This window comes from Neolamprologus multifasciatus, chromosome 8 (genome assembly GCF_963576455.1).
Source record: "Neolamprologus multifasciatus chromosome 8, fNeoMul1.2, whole genome shotgun sequence".
NCBI lineage: Eukaryota > Metazoa > Chordata > Actinopteri > Cichliformes > Cichlidae > Neolamprologus > Neolamprologus multifasciatus.
Genome location: NC_140446.1, coordinates 11,451,786 through 11,472,485, shown reverse-complemented (window position 1 = coordinate 11,472,485; position 20,700 = coordinate 11,451,786). Strand labels below are relative to the sequence as shown.

The 20,700-nt window shown below is 37.8% G+C and overlaps 3 protein-coding genes and 1 long non-coding RNA gene across 8 annotated transcripts; 1 reads left to right on the top strand and 3 right to left on the bottom strand.

The window, feature by feature from the left end:
* Nucleotides 1-38: 38 nt before the first annotated feature.
* Nucleotides 39-4,943, bottom strand: ndufb8 (NADH:ubiquinone oxidoreductase subunit B8). Its single transcript, XM_085169475.1, has 5 exons — nt 4,793-4,943; nt 4,424-4,550; nt 4,151-4,250; nt 958-1,113; nt 39-206 (listed from the first exon to the last, which is right to left on the bottom strand). The coding sequence occupies exons 1-5, from the start codon at nt 4,923-4,925 to the stop codon at nt 114-116; spliced, it is 609 nt and encodes a 202-aa protein (XP_085025601.1). The 5' UTR covers nt 4,926-4,943; the 3' UTR covers nt 39-113.
* A 504-nt stretch (nt 4,944-5,447) lies between these two features.
* gpx9 (glutathione peroxidase 9) lies at nt 5,448-7,145 on the bottom strand. The gene is made up of 5 exons (XM_085170728.1): nt 6,918-7,145; nt 6,735-6,828; nt 6,094-6,224; nt 5,819-5,949; nt 5,448-5,741 (listed from the first exon to the last, which is right to left on the bottom strand). The coding sequence occupies exons 1-5, from the start codon at nt 7,047-7,049 to the stop codon at nt 5,684-5,686; spliced, it is 546 nt and encodes a 181-aa protein (XP_085026854.1). The 5' UTR covers nt 7,050-7,145; the 3' UTR covers nt 5,448-5,683.
* A 1,128-nt stretch (nt 7,146-8,273) lies between these two features.
* fbxl15 (F-box and leucine-rich repeat protein 15) lies at nt 8,274-15,349 on the top strand. 5 transcript variants are annotated; one of them, XR_014875770.1, is made up of 5 exons: nt 8,274-8,457; nt 8,767-8,929; nt 9,020-9,522; nt 11,628-11,814; nt 13,472-15,349. XR_014875770.1 is itself a non-coding variant. In XM_085170725.1 (5 exons), the coding sequence occupies exons 1-4, from the start codon at nt 8,432-8,434 to the stop codon at nt 9,833-9,835; spliced, it is 882 nt and encodes a 293-aa protein (XP_085026851.1). In that variant the 5' UTR covers nt 8,279-8,431; the 3' UTR covers nt 9,836-9,849; nt 9,975-10,835. The 5 variants fall into 5 exon arrangements, 3 of the variants coding, with proteins under 3 accessions (XP_085026853.1, XP_085026851.1, XP_085026852.1); XR_014875769.1 differs by having other exon boundaries at nt 13,425-15,349; XM_085170725.1 differs by lacking the exons at nt 11,628-11,814; nt 13,472-15,349 and adding exons at nt 9,646-9,849; nt 9,975-10,835 and having other exon boundaries at nt 8,279-8,457.
* LOC146512569 (uncharacterized) lies at nt 10,234-13,195 on the bottom strand. Its single transcript, XR_014875771.1, has 3 exons — nt 12,971-13,195; nt 11,974-12,085; nt 10,234-11,795 (listed from the first exon to the last, which is right to left on the bottom strand). It is a non-coding gene; the product is annotated as an uncharacterized LOC146512569 (long non-coding RNA).
* Nucleotides 15,350-20,700: the final 5,351 nt, after the last annotated feature.

The window sequence follows — 20,700 nt, the reverse complement described above, 5'->3', positions numbered from 1 at the left end:
ACAGACATAAATAATAACAAATCACCGCAAATACAAACTTTTAACTTTGAACATAAGTCTTTATTCTTGACAGAAATATATATACACACACAGGTAGAATCACATTTTAGTGATTATAATTCATAATGTTTGACTTCTTCAGGCTGTTTTTCAGGATCTCCTCCTTTCTCTAAGTACAGGTCATTGAAGGGATATTGCTTCGGTGCCTGGAAAAAACCAAAAGACAATTCCTTTAATGAAACTTTGTACACCAACAGTGTTACTGTACAGAAAAGGTGATTCTAACTTTAACATACATTGTTATATAATTACTGAAAATAAAATATTTAGTAAATATAATTATGGAGATCATGTGTTTTGCCACATGTTTAGTATCTTCCTCTGTATCAACAATCATCTGCATATGCCTTTATTAATCCTTAATTTTTAGGAATTAATAAAGAATTCTGATTCTGAAGGTCACTCATGAAAATGAAAATCGGCCACTAGATTGCAAAAGAACCTAGCGTTAATAAGAAATCTTTATTAACTAGGGTTAGTTTAGGGGTATTGCCTTGATCCATGCTCAACCATCCAGATAAGACTGAGGTCAAACTGAAGAAGTCGCTTGGTTAAGTGATGCAATGTTTTTCTCACTGATAACAGAACGTCTAGATGAACAGAAATAGCTTTCTGGGGGTTTAGAGGGGTCCATCCTTCTAACTCTGTCTGGCTCTAAATCTGGCTCTGACACCATGTCAATGTCAGAGACATTTCGATTTTTTTTAAAAAAAGAAGAAGAAGAAGAAAAAAAAGAAGGAAACCATAAAGAGTAAGTTATAGTGACTAAACTAAACTATAAAATTAAAAGAATGATGATCCAGCCATTTTGAAGCTGCTGAAAATTGTAACAGTGAGGAAAAAACACCAACAAAAAAACAAAGAAAACAGAATTCTTGCATTAAGGTGTGTACTTACAACAGGTTGGTATGCTGGAAATTTCTCTCCAACATAAAACATAAACAGCATGAACCCAATGAAACCAAACAGTTGCTTGCACATTGTGGACCATGACACAGGGCTGGGAGATGTATCCACACGGTTCCTGATGTACATATCAAAATCCCAGTGCATCTAAGAGGTAGAACAATCACAGATTAACTCTCAAACGCAATCTTAAATTGCTTATTTTATAATTCTAGTCAATTTGTGACAGCTCAGAAAACTGCATTCTGCAAAGAGAGCTGGGTCTCAGCCAGGCTAAACTGAACACAGTTCCTTGTTAATGGTGCTGACCTCATTTTAGTTGCATTTTAGCCTGGGCCCTATCACAGGAAACGGGTTTCACTAAAACAGAGGGTTTTTTAAAAAACAAACACAGAGATCTGTGCAAATCTAGGTTTTCTGTTCCTGAAAGAGAATTAACTTAAACTCTGATTCAATTACCATGGTAACATACTCTTTAAACCTATCCTGCTCACCGGCAGATTTTCTTCATTCCCTCCTGCTGTACCTGAATCAGCTGAATGACACTTGGTTTCATTTCATTATTGAAATATGTTTAAGACTACATGTATTTGACTGACTTTTTAAAATGCAGGCTTCAGATATTCTGTGTTAAATGGTAAACAAACTGGTTCTTATATAGTGCTTTTCTACTTTAGCTGAGCACTCAAAGCACTTATACAGCATGCCTCATTCACCCATTTACACAAGCAGCTTTTTTTTAATGCTCAATTGCTTTCTAGGTTAGTATTTTGCCCAAGGATATCTGGCAAGCAGACTGGAGCAGCCAGAGATCTATCCACCTTCTAATTAGTAGATGACCTGCTCTACCTCCTGAGCTACAGTCAACCATGAACATTATATTGTGAAATGTGTTGACAGGTTCAGTTATTAAATGATATCAAACAACATTTTTTAAATGTCTATCTGAAATTCAGAGTCTGAACCTTAACACATTTTCCACTTAAAATCCTCTCTATCACTCTAAGTGGGTTATGTAGAAGTGACTCTGAATCCAAGTGCATTTGTATGGCTGGACAGTAGGGCTGAGCGATATGGCCTAAAATCCATATCACGGTATAATTTGAAGCATGTAGGGTAACGATATACATCGCGATATATTCTTTTCTACAAATAAATAACATTGTGGAAGAGACATAAAGTGAGTAAAAAATGTCCTAAATGCATTTAGAATTTATTTAGAACTACAAATTAGATTTCTTTTAGGAATTATTGTTTTTTAAATCACAATTCCAACCCTGCTCCTTTATCCGGGCTTGGACTGGCAAAAGTGACCCGAAATTGGCACTCTGGTGGAGCTACTTTGTGTGTGTGGGTGTGTGTTTATTAGTAGTTTTAAACCTTGTGATCCACAAAACAGCATAACAGTAAAAGAAGAACTGACTGCGTTACAGTCAGTGCGGGAGCAGCGGCTTTGCTTATGCGCGATTCATTTGCAGTTTGAATGCATAGGTTTGAACGTCTCCTGTCCTGATAGCAGCTGGGGGAGGACTATCCTCCACCTGTGAGCGCTTTGGCACGGGTGAGGTGCCCACGGCAAACTTCAGTCAGGGGAACAACTGAGATAATCCATCCACAATACGAAGTTAGTCATTAATATACTGCGACAACACGGGAATAGAGCAGCTGCGAGAGAATTCAACATTAATGAATCAATGGTAGGGAAGTGGAGGAAGCGCAGTTTTTGGCTTTCCCCATATTCCAAAAGTGCTTTGTCTCTTTGCTATTACTGTCGCTCAGCATAATTTGCAGATGATATTGTTTGCAGCCGTTGCAATGCTTTCGACCAAAACAGGCGCAGCTTGATGACACCATCAACATGTGCTATCGCGGTAGAGCGGTATAGTGAAAATCTCTACCGTTGGCTAAATTTATATCGTTTCTACCGTATAACGTTTATACTGCCCACCCCTACTGGACAGATTGAAATGAATAAGGATGACAAATTCAGACAGGATTAGGCCTGGATCCACTGCAGATCCAGTCATTTCCCCAGCTCATCCTGTCCTGATCCATTATGATAGCCATTGATAGTAGCCAACCACGACCTGTATACCATATTTAAATGGATCATCATTGCAAAAATCATACTGAAATGTCTAAAATCTAACTGACCAACATATATAGCTCTATAAAATCTTAGATATTTCTCATAAAATGTTTGCGTTTACTGATAAAACTTAACATTCTTTATGGACTCGTAAAGTTGCCCTCCATATTTTGAGTTGAATGTAAAACAGCTAGCATTACTTTTAAACTATAAATCAGTAAATGTCTGCTATGGGTATAAGAGAGTTATCATTTATCAGTGAAGGCTGCTATTAGATTAGACCATAAATGATGGAACTGGGGGACATTAAAGCAGATATGCTCTTTATTTACTTGTTGCCCAGGTGAATCCTGATATCAGAGCTACACCGATGATGTCTTTCTTTCTTTGCCTACTCATACACATGCTAAACTCAGAATTAGTTGACTGAACTAAGTCTGATCAGCTGTTCTGGAACTGAAAACCCAGACCTGTCAATCTCAAAGTTAATCACCAGAGACTAGACTAGAGTTTGTTTAACCTGCTTCCTGGAATAAGGCCTATGGTGGGCATAAACTAAGACTTTTAGACATAATGAGAGAGACACCCACATCTACTACCTCACTCAATTATATTTTATGTTAGTATTAACAAAAAAAAATCTGAACTCATGCTAGAAAATATTAGTGTGATTGGAGCCTAAATATCTGAAAGAAATATTCTATATGGACAAGTTTGTTAAATCTTACATTTAATGGATATATAGTTTTAATTTTAAAAACAATATAATTCAGTAATGACAACATCATAAATAAAAGACAGGGTTTTTTCTGTTTTGAATTGTGTTTTGGGGGCTTGACTACACATGCAAGCACTATTGGTGCATAAATACCTAAAGCAACATACTTGCGTCCATTTGATAAACAAAACCGTAATAGAAAAACCTGTAAAAAGGTTCCGCTCAGACAACCTAGACACAATTATTCAGGTAAAACTGCTTAATTACTACTGCAATGCATTTCAAATAATCAACTGCTGTATGAACCATCATCATTATACTCATGATTTATTCAGAAAAAGGACAACAATAGCTTTTAATGTCAGTCGGTATCTTACCGGCTCTCCCCAGTTTCTCCTCAGGTCAGGGTGGTCCCATTGGTACCAGGGGTCTCTCTCTTGCTGAGATCTATCTGGCAGTTTTGGATAATCACCAAAGCTACAAAAACACAGTAATTGCTCATTATTTTCTTTGCAATCTTACAGTTTGTGACTTAACGTTATAAGAATGAATGGACTGGACAGTTATTTTCGCCGTCTACATTAGCAGTACCGGCAAAAGCAGTTAGAATTACAACAACAATCATCAGACTTGTTAAAATTAAAGCTCACCCCTCTCCATTGTCGGGATATGGTTCATAGTCCTCAACCCTCATGTTGTACTTCTTTGCAGCTGCAGCTCTTTCCTCGGGGGTCTTCGGATATGGCCCAGGCAGGCTGTCCTTTGACAAGCCGGAGGCTGAAAGAGCAATAAATGCATACGTGAAATCGCGGCAGTCAAAGCTCGCTGGCTCAAAAAAGGAAAACATGAGAATTTTATTTTGTCTGCCTGCACCCTCATAGAAGAGCAGCCGCCAAGCTAGCCTAAGCCAACCTTAGCATGTCAAGGTTACGTCCATAGGAGGCTAAAAACGTTAAACCCTGATATACACCTCCTGAGAAATTCATTGTACAGCACTACCAGACTAAGACACAACTAACCTGCTCTACATCCCGACAAAAGGGCTGAAATACCAGACCCCTTTCCCTTAGACAGAGCTTGGGCCCACCGTCGGAAACCAACACCAGCCATGTTTACTGGCTGCTGCTGTTCGACATACTCTAAAGTGCGCATGCGCAAGATTTCAAGTACGGTTCGGCAGAAGGAAAAACTCCGTACTCACAATTTGTAAATAAAGGTAAATAACCATTAAATACTCCCAGTGCACTTGAAAAGTATTTTAATTTTATGTTAGTTTATTATTCTACACCAATGATAAAGAATATTGTTGTCTCTGGTCAAAAACATATATGAAGATTTAATACAATTTAAAACGTACTAAGCTAGATTCAAACTATTTGTTTTTAGACCTCCCAAAACCAGTGTAGTTTTTGAGTATTAGAAGTTCCATCAAATAAAAAAGTGGGGGAGTCATAACAACAAAGAACAAAACTCCATCCATTCATCCATTTCCATTTTCCAGCAGTCATAGGGTGAAAAGTGGGTACCACCTGGACAAGTCTATCTATCACAGTTTTAATAAATTCTATACAGTGATTCATCTGTATTGACAGTCTAGTAATGTAATATATGTTAAATGTAGAAATAATACTGAAATTCTATTGGCAAACTAAAGTAACAATAACCATGTGCATATTTTTCATATAGTGTTTTATTTACATCTGTTTTTTTAATAGCAGACACCATCACGTTAAAGAATAACGTGGCAGTGACATGAAAACGCATTAAGTGGCAGAAGGGAACTTGTTCTCAAAGTGAATGCACTGAAGCTCCAAGACACGTTCCTCTTCCCATCAGATCCAGCTCAGGTGCACTTGTGCATTTACTGGGGGATCATCACTCTGCCACCAGCGACATATTGAAAAAATCCATCAGAGAAGTTCTGCTATGTCTTTTTCCACTTGCACAATGGGACAGTGAAGTTCATACCTGTAGAAAAGGGAAAATGCTGAACTTAGTAAAATTGAAATCACATGAAGGGTTTAACTCATGGTCTATGGCTTTACCTTTTGAAGGGCATGCCATTTGCAGTTATGAGAAACTTCTCAAAATTCCAGCGAATGTCATTGACTTTGATCGGAGACCAGTAGAATTTCTTTATGTCTCCAATAACAGGGTTGACAAATGGCAAAGATTCCTGTGGTGAAACAGGGAATGACATGGTATCTGAGTTTTTCAGGGTTAAGCACCTGCAGCGCTGATAGGAAAAAAATAAACTATATGGGTAATAAATCCATTCAGTGAACTTATATCTTTCAGCCTTCAATAAAACGTAATGTACCTTCAGAAAGGTGAAAAGAGGATCTTCGTTTAAACCATTCACCTCAACCTTGCTGAAGACAGGAAACTTTGGCACAAAGCCCCCACCAGGTCTGACATACTTCAAAATATTGAGCATTTCATGATTCACCTCTGCACAGACAAGCGTAAAAAAAAAGTTAATACTTCTGTTTTTTGCACGTGTGTATTCAAAACCTTGTCTTTAAAATAACTTGTTAATTAAAGTATCCACAGTGCATCTAATAGAGCTTGTATATGGTGGAAAGAGGTTTTAGATTCCTTAAGTACAAGTAGATTAATGTATTATAAGCAGACTTTTAACTTCTATATCGTTACAATGATGGATAATAGTAGTAGTATGGTTGCTTATTGCTTCAAGTTAATATGGCCGTTGTTTTAAATAAAACTTTTACGAAGTTTTTTTTATTCTATTGTGTGCTCTGTATCATATGAAAGACAGGGAATGTCCTTAATATGGTCATTTCAAAAACAAGCTCTGCAGAGTCTCATGCTGTTCAAACCTTCTGTTTGCAAGGGGCAATCAATCAGAAATTAAAGATAAAAAAAAATCTGGTTTGTTTTGAAGTGTGGCATGCAAAGCTCCCATAACAGAACAATACAGGTCCCTATTATCCACCTTACCAGGTGATTGGAGACCAAACTGGTTGCAGGGGAATCCTAAGACAGTGAAATTGAGGTGGCCAAACATTTCCATGAGTGCATTCAGTCGATGGTACTGGGAGAACAAGGTATAAAATCAATCACCTTCAATATAAAGAGTTAATGTGGTCTGACAGTAATCAGTCAACTCTTGCAGAATATTACCTCCTCTATTGTTGACCCTCAGAATGTTGCAACGTTGACGATGAGAAGCACTTTACCTCTGTAGTTACTGAGTGGAACCGGCTGTCCATCCAGGGTCTCAGCAGAGAAATCATAGACTGATTTATTTGCCATGCTTGTTCTTTAGCTTGTCTATGTGACTGCAGTCGGTCAAGAGTGAGTATTCACTCAACTAGCCTGTTGGCTCGTCTCATCCACTGAAACACAACTCATGGGTCAGCAATTGTTCAGCATGACTGACTTCATTGTTCTTCTGGCCAGAGGTGAGCAGGCAACATGGCTAATTGTTCAACACTTGTATACCAAACATGTGGTTGTAAAAAGTAATAGGCAGCCAACTGCAACCAGGAAAGTACATATTAAACATAAATATGGATCTTTGCTTTTAGCAGTAATTATCTGAAAATCTTTACTTAAAAACAGTATGCATATGATATTTCAAACTACAACAAAGCTAATAAAGTAAGCCCTTGTGGGCTAACAAAACAATTTTTGATTATTGTATGATATGGTAACAGGGTTAAAATTAACAGGGGTGCCCAGTTCTCATGGCTGAATTGATCTATTACTTTTATTTGTACTTTTTCAACAACATTTTCAACAACTAGTTCTACATTCTGTGCCGGGACAGGTTTTAGTTATAGTTTTTTTGTGCATGGATTTGTTTCAAATTCAAATTTGTATAGAGTTGTACAATTACAAGATGGAAGTTATTTATTTTGTGTTTAAAGTGAGTACATTATTTTTCTTTTGTTGATAATCTCTTCATAAATGTTACTTTGTAACTTACTTCGAGGTACTGTATTAAACTGGGGAAAAAATCAATATAATATTTTTAAGAAATGCGCATGAAATAACCTAATATTTGATTGTAAGAAGATCCAGAGATCTTTAAAAATCAATAACAAATTTTCATTTATTACAGTTATGGCAAATCAATCTATAAATTGTTTTGAATATTACCATTGACGTCAACCCGGAAAATTACAACTGCTGAGTTCAAGTTCTCCCTGTAAACCACAAAGCCACGACCATATCAAAGCTAAGATGTTAATTCTCGGGCATTCTAGTGCAGCACACTGTAAATACGTTTAAAAAATACAGTCTCTGATAGGATGGTGTTTTAGTTGTTACTTTAGTTAACAACACAGCGCAACCGTGCAGAACTGGGTCTCTTTAGATTCATTAAACGAATGAATTAAAAATCAAATAGAAATTCATAGAAAAGCAATAGCTCTAAGTTGCTATAAGAGTTTGAATGTTTCCCCCGTAAGTTACTACTTCCTTCTTTGGCGTGTAAATTTACATCACACGGCGACACTTGGTGAGCCTCTTGTTATTTTGATCTTTATCATTCTGACTGTCCGTTAATGCACCATCAGGCTTAGGTTACACCTTGATTGCTTTAGAAGATGCTAAAGGAAACTATTTTATTTTGTCATCCATGGGAAGAATGATATGTTCGTGGAAACGTACTGTAACATAACCGGTTCATAATGGATGAAGAAGCTAAGATGCGAACGTAAGTGCTTTTCAGAGGGGATTTTTTTTTTGCGTATAAAAGCGTCTGGATTCGTGGCCCCGGCATGCTAGCTTCGCGGCTAACAGCGATAGCTTCCAAGTCGCTGAAATGTAGATGGCTGCTCCCATTTATTGATTGCTGCTAACTTTCTTTAAACTACCCATCTCCTTGACAAAGCTGCCATATCGTTGCTAATGTTAATTCCTGTTGTTCTGTCGCCCTGTCAAAGCGCTTGCTGAAATGTAACGGTGTTTATAATTCCGCACGCCGAAGTATCAAAGTTCATCTGTAACAAGGTTTGCTCCTCAGCAGATGCCATCTTTTGGACTTGCCCTGGGAGGATGTACTTGTTCCACATATTTTGTGCTATTTACCGCTGCAACACCTTGTCAGCCTCCAGAGGGTGAGCAAGCAGTTCCACAACCTCATTAAGGTGTACCTATCCAACTGCAGGACCTTTCATCTGTCCCCGGTAAGTGCTGATAAGAAATGACATGATTTCCAGCTGCATTACATGCTCATAAAGGAGGCTGCCCTCTTTCTTCTTATGTCATATTTACAGACCTCACCATGCATTCCCAGGGAAGCATTTTGCTCTATGTTAAAGGACAATAAAGTTCTGCAGAACTTGTCACTGCAGAATTGTTCAGACTGGGTGTCCGATAAGGAACTGCTGCCAGTTATTGGCCAGAACCAACATCTGCAAAGGGTGGACATGAGCGGGTGTGCATGTCTCACCCGCCACTCCCTGGTGGCTGTGTCCTTGAGCTGCATGCACCTGCAACACCTTGGCCTGGCACACTGCGAATGGGTGGACAGCCTGTCCCTGCGCAGCCTGGCTGACCACTGCGGGGGGCTGCAGTCGATCGACCTTACCGCCTGTCGCCAGCTGAAGGACGATGCCATCTGCTACCTGGCCAAGAAGTGTTCAAATTTGAGGTCTCTATCGCTGGCAGTCAATGCCAACATCACCGATGAGTCAGTGGAGGAGGTGGCCAAGAACTGCAGGGGTCTGGAGCAGCTGGACCTGACAGGTTGCCTGCGGGTCAGGAACCAGTCCATCAGGTATGCCATATCTTATTTTAAAGAGTAGTCTAACTGACTTTGAGCTGTTCCTTCCCACGCTTTGTTATCAACTAGCTCACTTGTTCACCCTTCCATAAAATCTTCTGCATGCTGTGCTCACAGGACTCTTGCAGAATATTGCCCAAAGCTGCAGTCGCTGAAGGTGAATCACTGCCACAATGTGACAGAGTCTAGCCTCGATCCTTTACGGAAGCGCAATGTAGTGATTGATGTTGAGCCGCCCTTACAGAGGGCACTTGTACTTCTGCAGGATGTGCTAGGATTTGCACCATTCATCAATCTCCAGATATAACAAGTTGATAGAAGGTAGATAGAATTGGCCTTATATACACAATTATATATATATACCTTCTAATCATCTTTATATAACTTATGTAAATATAATAATAACAGATAAGACTGACTGATTTCAACCTGTTATTGTGTTACAGGTGTCTTCATATCTCGCTTTCATCTGCATCACATGGGCATGTGTTGCTCTGAGAAAGTTAAAGAACACATGAATGTGTTGCACTCAAGCTTTTGTGGAATGTGATTAATGATACATGTTTAAGAAGGACTTGAAAATATCATCAGTAAAGTAAGCCATGTACTTTTAAGAACTGCTGCCTCGTGTACAAAAGAAATCACTGCACTATTACTTAATCATTTGGTGTGATGGGTATAATGTATAAACAAGGTACAGTGGAATTTTTCTTTTTTCTTTTAACAACCTGTCACCTTATGTTTCATTTGGAAACATTTAAAAAATGTTTGAGTTTAATTAAACATCTCATTTTGCATGTTTGTGCCAGCTTAAAGGCTCATTTCAACCAAATCGCACAAAAAGCATACTCGCACTTACCACTTAATTGTGTAAATATTTGTTTTGTTTATTCCGATTTTATTATCTCCACTTCTGCGTCTTCTGCTGCCACCAACAAACAAGGAAGGTGGATGCAGTTTTGTTTCCGGTGCTTACTTAACGTCTTCCAGAAATGATCCCGGCTCCTCAGGATCATGTGTAAAATCTCACTGCTGTCAACAGTTTCCCAGTGAAAGCTGAGATGAATTGCATGGTTACATGTACAGTGTAATGAGTAGATTTTTTTTCCGTGATGTGGGTGAAGTTCCCCTTTAATCCATAATATTAATAAATACATAGCTTTTGAATAAGTATAAGAATTTATTATGACTATTTCCCATTAAGTCCCTTAAATGGCTTTTGTAAAAATGACCTGTTGACATGTTGTTGGCCTATGAATTATGGAAGTACTATTAAATTGTGAAATACTGCCAAAAATGACACTTGACTTTGCTGTGATGGAGTTGTCTGTTTACACCCTTACCGCCTCCTATAAATTCAAAAATACCTGTTTGGTGCAAGTGCTTCTTTTTTTGAAAAAAGAAAAGAAATCAGGATAGTACTCGGATAGTTTAGTTTTTTCCTTCTTTAAATGTAGGGGAAAAGTGCTGCTTTCCTGCCACTGATGTGAATAATTTATAATTATATTAAATAAAGTGAGCTGAAACTATCTGAATTACATTTTGTGGGATCAGACGCTAAAATAACAAAGAAATCTTGTTTAAGATAAAGGGGAAATGCCCAGGCCCACATTTTATTTATGTATGTTTTTCAAATCAGTGTAGATGAGCTCATATATGTTATTCCGTACTTTGAATGGCACCGCTACAAAATTTTATGACTGCAAAGTGGCTTGGATAAACCGGGGCTTTGCCTCTTCCCTTCACCGGCACAAGGTGGCAGCAGTGAGTCAGGATATTTGTCAGTTTAATCCTCTTTGCTTGACTTTTACACTACAGAACATGAAATGACAGAAAAAGCACATGGTGTTAAATTTCCCACTACAGCATCAATAGTACAGGAAAAACACCAGTTCTATCTTTTTCAGATTTAGCAGAAACAGTGTTTGACAGGTAAGTCTGTCTTAAACAGAAACAGGCTCTTTGACTCAGTGAATATAAAGTTAAGAATAAAGGCTTCATATTGTTGCTACTGCTACTTGTTAAAAATCCCCCTTACAGTTTCCTCTGGTGGTCCAATTGGCAGACTGTTGTATCTTGTATCCGTGACAACACAACAGGTCTATTTTCCACTTGATGGCATGGTTTACCCCATCTGCTGTGTGCTGTCCACAAGCTGAATTTGCACCAAGAGAGTTGCTTTTGAAGGGCTTCAGGGATCGACCGGCATCCTTCTGTTGGCTGTGCTGATCATCATATTGTATCGCCGTCCCTCAGCGGAGGCTTCACTGTGTCATTAGTTATAAGGTAAATGTTGAAATTTCAATTCATGTTGCATATGGTGGTGTAAACATCCAGATTTAGGCAAACAGAACGAGAATTTCTTTCAGCAAGATTTTGAGTTAAGACTACTCCTGCAGAACAGATGAAGTACCCTGATATATGCAAATAGGACAAAATACCCACCTTCAGCCTTAACTTAGCCCGGCAGTTGCTTATGTTTGTTGCTGCTCAGCAGTCAGTGGGTTAAAAACATTTCAGACTACATTCATCATGTAGGACCTCAATTAGCATTGATCTGTAGGGGGGGAAAGAAACATTGCTGCGATATCATATACCGCGGAGCAATTTCAGTTCTAATGATTGAGTGTGTGGGGGGATTTTTCAAACATAGGCAGCCAAACATATTTTGTCTTCCTGTCAATAATCTGGCACTTGTCTAAATTATTGATCAATAGCAACTGATCATTTTATACCAAGGCACAGGAGTGAAGTTGGTTCATTCTGCTGCAGTTTTAGCCTTTGGCATTGGCTAATATATTGTACTTATTAATACAAAGACTAAATCCATCTTTAATCTCTGGCTGCTTTTAAAGTCCTCGCTGACATAGTAACTTACCTGTTACTAGAATACCAGAGTTTCATTTATATTTGCTGTGGCAGCTGATTAACTAACAAGGATTAAACAGAGGCCTTCCTCACAGCAGACATTATTAAATGCTATTGCAGAAAACATAGATGTACAGATATTATTAATGGCTCAGTTCTCAGAATCTCTAGTTATGGTTTATTTAGTTTTGCAAAACAAAATCATGTCTAGATGGCCAGTGTTAGTTTAGATAGTTATTAAAAGTTTTAATAGCCACATAATAAAAAAACCTTGGGCCCAGGAGATAGATTCGAGTCTGCCAGACTGAGCACTGCAATCTTTTCACCCTAAATCTGATTCTAAATATTCAAATTGATCAGTAATATTGCCAGGGACTAACTAATTAAGCCAAATTTTGAAGTCACACCTGATTGATTGATTGATTGAATCTTTATTTTGAACATGTTAAAAAAAAGTACAACAAGATAGAATTAAAAGAGACAAATAAACAAAACAAAACAAAAAGAAAACGAGTATTCACAACTACAAATAACTTTCATGTTCAAAAAGGAGTAGGAAGAAGCATAAGCTTACCTGCTTTTGCATATTTGAAATGCACTTTCAGGACTTCTCTGTTTCCATTATTTGATCTTGACTTTGTCGCAAGCCGCCATATAAAATCCCTTTAACCTGAAAGTGAAGCAGCTAAACGCAATCCAGTCACCATTAATTGTATTATTTACACCTGTGCCGTTCCAACTGTGCCATGTCAAGATGTTTTCACTGGAACAGACCAATTAAAGCTGTCATCTTCTCTTATATTTGACTCTGATTTTTCTGTGTAAGGGAAATCTGGAAACACAAACTAATCCCGCTTTCATACTAGTATAATCAGGAATTACTTTCATCCTTATGTTTTCTCTGACACTGACAGAAATGATAGGAACCATTCATTTACAATAATCCAGATTCTTATTATTTGCTTCCTTCTGCAAACAGACAAATTAGCCACAGCATACAATTTTTATTGATTGTCTTGTTTTTACAGTGCATTAAAATGACAAAGATCCCGTCTTTGTTTTCCTTTTGCTGAAGGATCTGGAGACAATCATATCCTTGGCGCAAACGATTTCCTGGTAAGGAAGTATCACTCAGAAAAAATAAAAAAATAATTCACTACTGTAGCAACACACATCCATCCTTCTACACATACATCTAGTGGCATGAACATTACCCAAATTCTAAATGCTCACTGTAAGGAGTGATTAAAAACAAGTAAATATGTATACAAATCAGCAATCCTAGAAAGTAAAACAAGTTTTAAAACAACAGATTATGTCTGTAAAAGGATGAGTTAATTAATTGTTCTTTAAATTAATGTTTGTAAAAGAAACAATATCACTGTTATTGCAATTTGAGCCTCATTAGCCTGTAACAGACATTTACTTTACTCTATAAATTCACAATGTTTTACACTGTACTTTTATGTATGCGTCTGTTGACATTATACTAATGTTTCCCATTTGTGCTCTATCCCCAAAGCATTGAGTTAAATACTTAAGCTAAATCACATATGGATTGGGAAGAACAAGTGAAAAAATCCACTCACAGCATCAGTCAACTGAGTAATAAAGGTTCATTTAAATATTTCCAGAAATATTTGTAGTTATTTACTTGAATGCAGAATATTATTTTCATCTGCAGCGTGAAAGAAAACCAGATCCTGCTCAAGAAATCAGAAATTGGTTTAGGATACTTTTCAGCCCTCTGTTAATTAAATGAAGTTCATATGAGGTGAAGAAAGAATTACTGTAGCTGTTCAGATGGGACCAATACTGTGTCAGAGATTTTGTTCATTTTCATATTTTTAATTAACAGGCCTTTTCCCTTCGTCTTCTTTCATTTATTTGATGTAGTTTATCTCCTCCAACCATTCATATACAACCTTATTGGATCCTGGGACTTAAGGATCCATCTTTTGGCCACCAGAGAAGCATAACTAATGACAACATTAAAGTGCCTTTGTGAGCGTAGCCATCAAAATGTCGATCAACCAAGCAGGAAATAATGTTGGATTTAAAAATTCAGCATGAATAAACATGTATGTTAGAATCTGCGCGGCTCATTTTAGGAAGAGTTTGAAGGTGTTGATGTACTTGTGAAACATCCCGATAAAATCACCAGGTCTTCAGAGTTCATATGTGTGGCATGGATGTGAGACTAGTGGAAAAAAAAGACTGTAGTGTGGAGAATCGAGCTAGGCACTGTTGAATTTTCAGCCTTTGAGCGGAGTGAATGATGGTGCCACACAAGACGTCTTCAGTGCACCATCCAATTGAAGCGACATTTGAAGCTTTCCTTGGACTCAGACCTGTCAGACCCATTAGCATCTTCTTAATTGCTGCACTCCTTGCTGCAGACTGGACAGGAAGCACATGGTCAGCTAGTTAGAACTCACATAGTTTATCTCTTCATTAAGACATTTTTGCCATTTTCTTCAATGAATAGAGCATCCCGGCGAGCGTGACTCACAGCGATTTACTACTTGCCTGGAGAATGTGGGCTGTTAGTGTTTGGGATTAGATTTATACAGTCAGCAATGGCGTCATTTTGTGGTGCTGTGTTGTAAAATGAGTGATTGTGGCAAACTATATATAGTTGTAAATTTTTTCGTATAACAAACAAAAAGCTTGTTTTCTTTTTTTCAGTCTGTCTTTCTTCAGGAGTTTTTTCTGACAATTTTTCCATATAATGTTATTTTGTGCTGAATTGGTTGGCCTATCAGTAAATAAAGTAGATTGGATGCGAAGAATTTTTAAGGACAACAGTTTTGCACTAGATTAATTATATTTGGTATAGTCCAGCTAAAAAAATGTGCAAATTGTTTTGCTTCATACAATGCAAATGTAAAGTTTTTTTTGTTGTGTGGTTGGAGAAACTGATCAAACATGGGAACTACTATTAACACTGAAACAGTAAATATATAGTAAATGAGTATAAAATCTAAATATAACAGATAATAAGAATAAATATTAGCTGTATCAGTGACCTCTGCCGTAACTAAATACTGTAAATGTTGTAAGGGGTCTTTGTTGCAGGCTTTGTCTTTCTGATTGGTAATTTGTGCAACCTACCAGTCAAGTTCATGTGACTTAACCCAACAACTCTTCCATCTGAGCTCAAATTCACCTTTATAACCACTCATCAAAGCCCACATGTGCTCAGAAACAGTGAACCTGACATTGTCAGTATGTTTGTTCTTTCTTCTTCTTCTTCTTTATTTATATATATGAAGTTCACTACTTTCCTGCACACTATCAGCTAAATCAAACCGATAAGAAAGCCACTTCATGGGCTTTACATGTGATATTCATCCCACCTATCCCTCTCTTTGGACTGAGGCCTTTTTTTTTTTTAAAGCTTCGCTCAATTTGGCTGCACTATAAACACACCGATTTACCTAATAGAGAATACAGTATGCATGATGAGGATTCATCTTGGCAGGAGCATTTTGCCCTCTGACTAATCTGAGCTGCTAAATTGTAAGTAACTGTGTTGAACTTGTGTCCTTCAGGCAACAGAGATCAGAGTTCAGCATTCTGGCGTAATCACAGGTCACATCTTGTTAATCCTAGTGGACACTGAAAGATGCCGGAGGCTTGCTCATCTTTTCTTGTGGAGGGAGACAAAGATCTGACTTTAAAAAGGTAACTTTTAGAGATTTGAATTGTGCAGACCACCAGCGTGTGTGTAATTTGTACAGAATTGAGTGAATATGATAATTTGTAGCTTGATATTGTCAACACGTTGGAAGGAATAATTAGATTAATGCTACATGGACTATTTTTTTTTAAAAAAAGAGAGCAAAATATCACCATGGCATCTCACAGTGCTTGCATCCTCTGTCTCATTTCTCTTGCCTTGCTTCATTCTCTATAAAGGAGGCTCTTAGCATTATTTGACAAATGGAGCACAAACAGCAAAATATGTGTTTAGTACATGCCTCGGCCCGTAGATTAATGACATTAACGAAGTTTCCATTAGCACAGCGATCAGGGGAGACAGAGGCGTCCATGCGTAAATCCACATGACTGAATCACTGATAAAAGAAAATGAAACACATCTCTATGGGCCAAGAGGGGCCAAGAAACGCCACTCCAAATTAGTGTGCGGCCCAATTTGTTGTTACTTCATTAACCAACCAGCATCTGTAGGAGTAGGAGAGGGAAGTTGTGACCCATCTCTTGCCTAAAAATTCCCTTTGTCGGGCCTCTTAGATAAAAAAAAAAATCCAAGAGTAGGAATGAAGGAAATGTATGCTAGAAAGGAAATTAGGTTTTCATATCTCTGTCCTTAAAGTATCAAATTTAAGATGAGGAGATATTGTTGTCATCTAGGATTGACAAAAACAATTACTCTTGGACAAGGCAATAAATTACTTTAACACAAAATTATCTAGTTGATATGATTATAAAAGCCAATATATATTTTTTAATAGTTTTAAAGTATTAAAGTTTAGCTGTAAAAATCTCTTTAGCAACTGAATTTGAACATAAAATACTTAAACTTTTCTAGTTTAATATTTAAGTGAAGACAGCGTGTCATTAATAAATGAAAGAATATGGCTTCAAGTAGTAAAAGAGGATAGGAAAAATATTTATATAAACACTATTAATAGATTGATTTGCAAACAATATTCATAATGAGCTGCTAAGAAAATACTGGATGAATGCTGTAAGATTAAAGTCACAGCACACCAGGCCTGTAGTGCATCAGTGGAGGTTCAGCTCTTATCTGCTGATGGAAACTGGCTGTCTGGGATGGGTAGTTCCTTATCTTCCATGGCCCAATAATATCCACGGGGGACCAACACTGTTTGGCACCCTGAAATCCTTTCTTCTACACCGGATGGGAAATCAGCCTGGGTGGATCATGGGGGCTTGAGACATGGAGGCCATATGGCTCAGTTTTATTCTCAGTGGAGTACAGGAGTTTGGGGTTCCCAGCTTCTAAATGTACACAGGAGACTTTGACAATATGTGCAGCCACAAAGACATTGTGACATTTTCTGTTTGTCGTTTAGCCATTACTGGCATATCACTGTGGTTGCAGTTTTCAGAACTGTTGAGGTCTATTTAACTCCATCTGTTGATGTGAATGTTTAATACGCATACGCAGACTAAAAATATCAGTGCGTGTTTTGAACTTTTAAACTGCCAGTCTTGCTAAGGTAAATTTAATTTTCAAGAAAGCCCAGAGAACAAAGGAAGACATCAGTCAGACATTAAATGAAACCACTCACTCACCTGTCTACAATAAAAAAATAACCATACTTATTAAATTCCAAGTCAGACAACCAGCCATTAACACAGCCAATTACAATGAAACCTCATGGAGAAAACCTTCCACAACTGGATGAAAAATCTAGGTTTAGACTTCTGGGATCCTTATACAATTAAAAGGATGATACCCGTGTCGACTTTATCTCATAATATTTCCAGTGCATAAATATGGATTGTTTAGGTTTAGGTAAATACTGTATTATGTACTGTACTTATGAGATTGTAGTTTAATGATGAATCTTTTTTTCTAACCTATATTTCATCAGGAAAGCATCACTGAGATTTAAAAATGTATTTTTTATGACTGATCCTGACCAAATAGGCGGCAAAAACAGTGAATCAAAGAGACACAACTAATATTTTACAAGTAATAAATAATAAGACTGTAAGATAATACCAAGAAGCAAGTAAATAATTAAGTAATAATAATAATTAAGTTAATTAAGTAAGTACTGTACCTTTTAAGAATAATGTTTCATCCCGTACTATGAAATTAATTTATTTAGAAGTGCAAGACTTATGTCTTTGCCGGATGTTTTTTATGTTCATTTTGAAGAATAATAAGTTTCCTCCCCCAAAATTCCCAACAAAATAGCTCAAAAATTGCTTGACCTTTTAGTATAAGTTGAAAGTTAAATATGAAAACAAAGCTAAAGAACAGCTCCATCATTAAGGCTTGACTGACAGGTTTAAAAAAGGCAAAGGGTGCACTACTGTTTCTGGCCAGCTGAGGACATGCTTTCCTTAGACTGGAAAAAGGGGAACATTTAGCTTCAAGTATTCTCATACATCCACTGTAATCCAGCATTTAGTTGCAGTAAGAAGTAGCTTTACTACACAACCATCCAACAAAATGTTGTTTACCATCCACAAAGTGCAAGTAATAACAAAAACAAATAATGCTGACTAAAACGTCTTGGGATGCTAAAGTAGGATGGGACGATACAAACTAAAACAAAGCAAAGTATAGCTTAGACAGTTTGAATTTATGTGGCAAAAGTAGCTATAACATGACATATACAGTTGAATGAATCTGGTTATGTAGTAAACATGCATGTAATAGAGTAAAAAGGATTTTTTAAAATGTGGATGTTTAGAATAAGAATAGACAATCGCTGCCACTGTTGGTCACTTTATAATTAAAAAATGGACTTTTACGTGCTTTTTAATATTTTGCCCCCGAGCCCATTAGTGGAGTACATGCAGACAGGAATTTGACCCCACTTTCTGAAGCAACAAAGTTTTCCCACGCAGGTGTAAGCCACAGTGAGGTGAACCTACCACAGCACAATATGTTTAGGACGCAGCCTGAGAGACCTCCATCGAACATCTTTATGAAGTAGATTGAGGACAATTTTCCTGCTGAAAGGTGGTCTACCTGGACGGCCAGGACTGCCTGCCAGCTGCATGTCATTTCTATCAAATGTGGCCTGGGTCTGTCAATTAAGAAAACACAGGGCAATCTGTGGCCGCTGAAAGAGATCCCCTTGGCCTGCTCCCAGGCTGAGAGACGGCCTTTTGTTCCCAGGCATGTCTCACATACTTTTAGAGCCCAGATAAGCTCAGGCTTCATGAAGCCCTGCTTTATATTTGCCCACTGTAATGTCTCTGTGGGGTCAGGGAATATGGGGAAGCACTGTCTGCGAAACGGTAATATCCCCCCTCCCACACACACATTATAGGGTCAGGAATAGAAGCCACAGGTTAGGTGGTCCAGAGGCCTGGCCAGGGGGACTTTTTTTGCTGAATGATCCCCTCCACCCATGTGCCCACCCTTGATCCGTTCCTACCTCATACCAGAGACATAAACTGCACAACAAGCAGGCAGCTTTAGCCGTTTCCTGAAATCGGATAAACAGGTACTCTATGCTGAGATCTGCCAGCGTGGGGGGAAGGGAATTTGTTTTAGTACCAGCCGGACCACCCACAGACAAGAAAACAGGTACATCAAGGTGGCTTGAAATATAAGAAGAGGGCAAAGGGAGGTTTGAGCCAGCAGGTTGAAGGTTGAGAGGGGGCCTGGACTGCTCGATGACTTAGTGTTGCTGTGGTTTATCAAAAAGTAAGTCCTTAAAAAAAGGAAGCAAAATACTAAATATTCTTCTTTGACAATATGCTCACACATGAATCACACTGACCACGCCTGCGTCGAACAAAAGTTTAGATCATGTGTGAATTTCGTCAACTGAGCTCTATCTGTGGACAAGATGATTTTAATTTTCAAGGTTTTATTTGATGGTTTTATTTAGGCTGGGATTATTTCTGACTCTAACTTGATTGTATTAGCTTTGTTTTTGCCTGTAACTGTAGCGACATACATCCATATTTGGAGTGACCAGCAGAATTGAACCTTCATTTTCACTGTTCAGGGCTTTTCTTTTCTTCATTTTTTCGGTGGGGTGAGGTGGGCTTGTGGGTAATAGGGATGTCTCTCAGTAAGCTTTGTATATATCTAGAAATGAATAGAACTCGATTCAGAAACAAGCTGCTTTTTGCAATCACTCTAAAAATACTTTTTTGAGTGAAATACAAGACATAATAAGATGCAATAACCACTTCATGTATCCTAATATATATGAAAAACAATCTAACATGATAACCCTCTTTGGTTAAATCACATTAGGATGTTGTATTAGAGCCTTAAGTATCCAGTGAAGTCCCATCATGGAGCTTCAAGCTGAGTGTTTTGGCCTTTTTAGTCTGGGTGTTTTGAAAATGGACAAACGATGGGTGGATCTGACTGATAAACTGAGAAACAGGGCGGGCTCATATAGTAGCCACTTATTTATCATAACCTGCTTTGTAATTCTTTCTGACTCAGATAAAGAGCAAAAGTTACAAAACTGACACTATGTTGTGTTAGATAGTGTAAAACCAGAGACTGAGATGATAAATTCAAAATGGTAAGCGTAAAAAGACCTCAATCTTATTCAGCATCTTCAGGCTGAACTGGGACATTGACTAAGAGCCAGACATCAGTAA